Here is a 6,000-nt window from a genome sequence, read left to right as displayed (position 1 = left end):
ACTACAAAAGAAACCAAATTTAATAAGAAATTTAAATCATTAAATATGTTTCACTAGTATATACATACAGAATGCCAAGCAATTAATATATAGCCCTGGAATGCGTACCATGTATTTTTTTTCTTCATTAAAGGCTCAATCCAGCACTTGGTATAGGCTAATATACAACAGGCAGAGTTCAGTGTTCATAAATTTTGACATTAGTTGCCTACATTTATAGCTGTGGTAGTTTGTCCACGGGGGTATCAAATTTGAAGTCTGCAGGAAACAGGTCGGGGGCTCGAGGATAGATTAGTCTGTAGGACTGTCTGATTGTAACATCAGCAACACCAGCAATATCTCCAATTTCTAAAAGACCAAAAAAAAAAAAATAACTTCATTATGACCCCCTTCCAGTATTCCAACTTGTGACATATGGTAGTATAAAATGCCAAAGTAAAAAAAAAAAGTCCAGATTTTTAAAAACCAACAGTAGATAACGTAATGTAGAAAGCAGGAGCTAAAATTAATAATGGCAATAGTACTTAATTACCTCAAAGGACTCATATTAGTATTAAAAGATTCAATATATTTGAAAAACTGGAATAGTGCTCACGGGTAACATTATGAATGATAACTATTATACTGATGACTGTATTTAGTACTGCTTTTCACAAAATTTTAAATTTTTTTTTAAAGATTTATTTATGCATACAAGAACTGCAGTACAGGTCAGAGGTGCAGGGGGTGAGAGGATTCACCAGAGACAGCGTGGGGAACACAACAGGCAGGCAGACTGAAATACACTGCTGAGGGGAGCAGCAGGCGAGATAGGAAAGGTCTGCTGCACCACGTGGGTTAGCTCCCTGGCCAGCTGGGGATCAAACGCTTGCTGCAGAGGCTGCAGACAGCTTCACAGTGCTGTGTTTAACTCCTTGCACCAGCAGGGAGGCTCTGCTTTTCACAAATTTTTTTTGAGGATCACAGTAACCATGAATACATTCTTGTAACTCACTTTAGATTTCTATAACATCTCCCCTAGCTAATTTCTGTTAAGAAATTTCTGTTGGGCCTCCCCTGGTGGCGCAGCCGTTGAGCACTGGGCTGCGGAGCTGCCCGCAGCCTCTGCAGCGCCAGTTCAATCCCCGGCCCCTGGCAAGGGTCCCACATGGCGCGCAGACCTCTCCTGCCATGCCTGCTGCTCCCCTCAGCAGTGTACTTCGTTAGTCTGCCTGTTCTGTTACCCGCTCTGTCTCTGGTGAATTCTCTCACCCTCCCGCGCTTCTGACTGTACCCAGGGCTTGTATAAATAAATAAATATTTTTTTAAAAAATATTTGTTAAACCCAGAATGAGATATTATAAATACTGTTCTATAACCTATATTTTCTATTTAATACATTATTTGAGGTCAGATAGCTGTATATATTATATCAAAAGGCAGTGTTTACTAAAAACACGTGTGTGTGTGTGTGTGTGTGTGTGTGTATATATATATATCTCAGTAGTATACAATCCTAGGAGTGGCTCTATGTGAATGCCTGCAATTCGTATGCAGTTAGTTCATTTTGAATTTCTTTTATCTCATATTGCATTCAATTATTCTAGACACCATAAACTATCCATCCCAACTGGCTACAGGTCATGAAAGAACAGGGCTTCAATTTCACAAAATCGTTCATATATAAAGCAGAAAGTACCAAGATAAAGTTTTATGTTGTTGATAAAAATTAATTTTACAAGTAGGAATGAAGACAAGGACAATGTGCCTAACTAACTTCTCAATTTTACCAGAAAACTCAAAATTTCCTTTAAAAATGAGTGCAGGCCAAAGGGAATAGATAATAGCATACTTAAATAATTGCTGGCTGCTTCTTCCTACTCATTCTTCTATATAATTTATTGCTGTTATATAAAAGTACACCTCCTAACCTAGGATTGCAGCATGTAATTCATTATCTCACTTTTAAATTTAGAATTTAGTTTATGAGAATCACAGAAATGATTCAAACTTAAGAAATTTACTAAAAACGTCTACTTGAAAGTTGTCCTACACATTTGAAAATGGCTTTTGAAGGTCAAACTACTTATATCCACTTATTTCCATACTTCCATTAAGAAACTGAATACTGGGCCTCCCCGGTGGCGCAGCGGTTGAGCGCTGGGTTGCGAAGCTGCCCGCAGCCTCTGCAGTGCCAGTTCGATCCCTGGTTGCTCCCCGGCCACCGGAGGAGGGTCCCACATGGCTCACAGACCTCTCCTGCCGCCCGCTGCTCCCCTCAGCAGTGTACTTCGGTCCTTCTGCCTGCTCTGCTCCCCGCTCTGGCTCTGGTGAATTCTCTCACCATCCCGTGCTTCTGACTGTACCCAATGCTTGTATAAATAAATAAATAAATAAATCTTTTAAAAAAAAAAAGAAAGAAACTGAATACTGGGCCTCCCTGGTGGAGCAGCGGTTGAGCGCTGGGTTGCGAAGCTGCCCGCAGCCTCTGCAGCACCGGTTTGATCCCCGGATGTTCCCCGGCCACCAGAGGAGGGTCCCACATAGCACACAGACCTCTCCTGTTGCTCCCCTCAGCAGTGTACTTCAGTCCTTCTGCCTGCTCTGCTCCCCGCTCTGGCTCTGGTGAATTCTCTCACCCTCCCGCGCTTCTGACTGTACCCAGGGCTTGTATAAATAAATAAATGAATAAATCTTTTTAAAAAAAAAACTGAATACTTAGAAGAAAAAGAACAGGCTTCATGAATGTGAAAGCTTAATGGTTAACACCTACTTTAAGAGTGGTAAGGAAAGGACTATTCAAAATGACCAGGAGCAGGCCTCCCTGATGGCACAAGGAGTTAAGACGCAACCTATGAAGCTAGCCACAGCCACTGCAGCATGAATTCGATCCCCGACCAGGGAGCAACTCACATGGCGCAGGAGACCTCTCCTGTCTCACCTGCTGCTCCCCTCAGCAGTATATTTCAGTCGATCTGCCTATTGTATTCCCCACTCTGTCTCTGGTGAATCCTTTCACTCCCCCCCTTGCAACTCTGGCCTGTACCCCAGTTCTTGTATGTATGTATAAATCTTCAAAATGACCAAGAGCATTTAAGGAAAAAGAATAAAAATTTCTAAAAATGAAAAATAAATACAAACTAAAATAATTTTAATGGGGAAAAAGTCTATGCCTCTAAAATACTTTGAGCCACTTAAAAGCAAAATATTCTGTTAAATATTTTGATGCTGAGGTATTCCCTCTTAAATGTGAGTTCTAAATATTTATCTGCTACATACTTATAAGCAGATATGAAAAATACCTGATGAACTCTTCCGAAGAAGAATCTTACCTTTCTGGGTCCTCTTCTCAGCTGATGCCTGTGAAGCCATGTAAATGGCTGCTGCTGCCACAGATATCGGGCTTCTTCCGGGAACCAAGTCCAATTCCACAGCTTTACGGGCTATATGTGTAGCTGCCATCTGCACTTGCTTAGGAAGGCCAAGGTTGGAACAAAACCTGGACATGAAGTCCCCAGTTGTAATCAAATCCACACTGGTTTCTAAAGCTTTCAAAATAAGTTTAAAACATCGCCCAATTTCTTTCTTAGAAATTCGTGACACGGCACATATTTCTGGGGGAAAAAAAAAAAAAAAATATATATATATATAGAGAGAGAGAGTTCATTTTTCAATCTGCTTTGATTATTAAAGTAATACTTTACAATTGCAAAAAAAATTCAATCATGCTTTAAAAAACAAAGCGCTAAAGCTCTCAATGTTACTTCCCATAGCTAATTTAAAATTTCTCAATTAATCTAAGTTTTTCAAAAGTGGGCAGAGGATCTGAACAGACACTTCACTAAAGACATACAAATGGCCTCCAGGGACAAGAAAAGATGTTTGCCATCTCTTATAGAAGTCAAAATAACAGAGATACCAACTCATACATATGAGAATGAATATTATCCAAAAGACAAATAATGAATGGGCGTAGAAAGGAACCCTCATACACTGCTGGTGGGAATGTAAATTGGTGCAGCCAATTTATGAAATTTCCAGTCTTTTGGAAAATAGTGTGAAACTTCCTCAAAAAATTAAATTCCAAATGACCTACTTATCTCACTTCTGGGTGTTTACCAAAAGATACAGAAACACTTAATTCACAGAGATAAATACACCTATACTTACTGCAGCATTATTTAAATAGCCTAGAGCTAGAAAAACCTAACTGCCCATTGACAGATGACTGGATAAAGAAGATGTGTTAAGTTATAATGCAATATTACTTCAATAAAAAAGAAAAGTTAAATATAAGTCTTTACCTTTCCAAATATTAACCTCTGAAATTTCAATTCATGCAAGTAATTTTCTTCAACTAATCAAACACTTCTTTGATATTTACATATTAATCTGTCTTAGGAAATATAACAAGGAAGTTAAAGAAAAACTCAAGCTAAAGGATGCTGCTCAAGCTACACCTTATACACATTCACTCCCTCTAAGTTCAGGCTAGAGCAAAATTAGACCAAATATTTCAGCCTGTTACTCTAAAAACTTCAAACACCAAATAGTTTGACAATAAATTTAACAAAAGCTTCAGTTTTAGTTGTAAAACAAGAGATGATGATGATAAAGGGTACTGCCTCTTCACTTTGACATAAGAAATTTCAATAAATATTGATGAATGAAGGGTATATAGTCAAATGCAAACGTGTAAGTATCACAGCAACAATTGTGTGAATAAACACATACATGGGGTAAACTGAAAAATGGATGAAAAATACTAGTTCTCTTAAAGCTTCCAACTATAGTATGTAAAAATGCAAATCATGTAACTCAAGAGAAGAAATTTACTGAGGCTTCCTACGGTATGACTTCCTCAGCTGTAGAGCCTGGGCTGGGAGTGGAAACTTTTCTGTGTGTCAAACATACAGATTTACAACCAAAACCTACTTTGGCTTAAGATGTCTGGAATTAGAGTCCACAAAGTACAATGCAGGCAAAAGATCTTACTAGCAAAGAACATAGGGGCTTCACGGCCGATAGCTCTACATGGGAGCACAGCCTGCAAAGAACAAGGTCATTAAGATCAAGAATAAATTTTTGTCAAGGAACAAAATAAGGAGGCATTTGGAAATGATACTGAGCTACTTGGCATCAGAGCTGCTTTGGTATCTATTACTTTAATATGATACAACTTTTTTAACCGATGCAACTAAAAACTTACCTTTAAATGTCCTAGGAACCCCTTCTTGTCTACAGGCAATATAGAGACAAGCAGACGCTATGGCATCATTAGCTCTTCCCTTCAGGCTCTTCTGCTCATATACTTGCTTGAATAAATTATTTGTTCGATCCTTCAAAGCAAAGAAACTAAGCTTAATTAACTCTAGGCCATTTAATTAGTTGCAATATCAAAATTTCATGTGTTCATTAAATTATGCTAAGTCAATGCCGGAATGGTTTAAAGGAAACAGACAAAACTTACAACTATATTTCGAGGGAGGTTGATTCTATCTGCCATGGTAGTGATTTCCTTGAATGCATTCATCATTGCCCGATCAGAACTACTCATTGTTCTCCGATTTTGGTATTTAGAATTGCCAAATTCATCAAAACTTGCAGCTCCTGTACCCTACAAAACAAAGATTTTTAACTTATGCAAAAAATTTGAAAACTTGGATGAATAGGAAAAAAAAAATTTTTTTTAAGATTTATTTATTTAGGGCCTCCCTGGTGGCGTAAGTGGTTAAGACACAACCTATGAAGCTATCCGCAGGCCCTGCAGCATGACAGCACGAGTTTGATCCCCAGCCATGGAGCTAAGCACATGGCACAGCAGACCTCTCCTGACTCACCCGCTGCTCCCCTCAGCAGTGTATTTCAGTCATTCTACCTGTTCTGTTCCCCACTCTGTCTCTGGTGAATCCTCTAACCCCCCCCACCCCGCACCTTAAAGATTTATTTATGCATACAAGAACTGGGGTACAGGCCAGAGGTGCGAGGGGGTGAGAGGATGTACCCTCAAAATTGCACAGC

The 6,000-nt window shown here is 39.1% G+C and overlaps 1 protein-coding gene across 1 annotated transcript in view; it reads right to left on the bottom strand.

Moving 5' to 3' along the window:
- Positions 1-201: 201 nt before the first annotated feature.
- Positions 202-6,000, bottom strand: part of GTF2B (general transcription factor IIB) — a gene marked incomplete at its 5' end in the record, with an annotated part of 29,864 nt that continues 24,065 nt past the window's right edge. Inside the window, 4 exons of the mRNA XM_084242323.1 lie at positions 202-348; positions 3,312-3,593; positions 5,189-5,318; positions 5,450-5,596. Of these exons, the coding sequence (XP_084098449.1) occupies positions 215-348; positions 3,312-3,593; positions 5,189-5,318; positions 5,450-5,596 (693 nt within the window). The 3' untranslated portion in view covers positions 202-214. The remainder of the gene's footprint in view (positions 349-3,311; positions 3,594-5,188; positions 5,319-5,449; positions 5,597-6,000) is intronic.

The sequence above is a fragment of the Talpa europaea genome (genome assembly GCF_964194135.1).
Source record: "Talpa europaea genome assembly, chromosome: 9".
Taxonomy (NCBI): domain Eukaryota; kingdom Metazoa; phylum Chordata; class Mammalia; order Eulipotyphla; family Talpidae; genus Talpa; species Talpa europaea.
The sequence above is the reverse complement of the archived record's forward strand: the minus strand, read 5'-3'. Positions and strand labels throughout refer to the sequence as shown.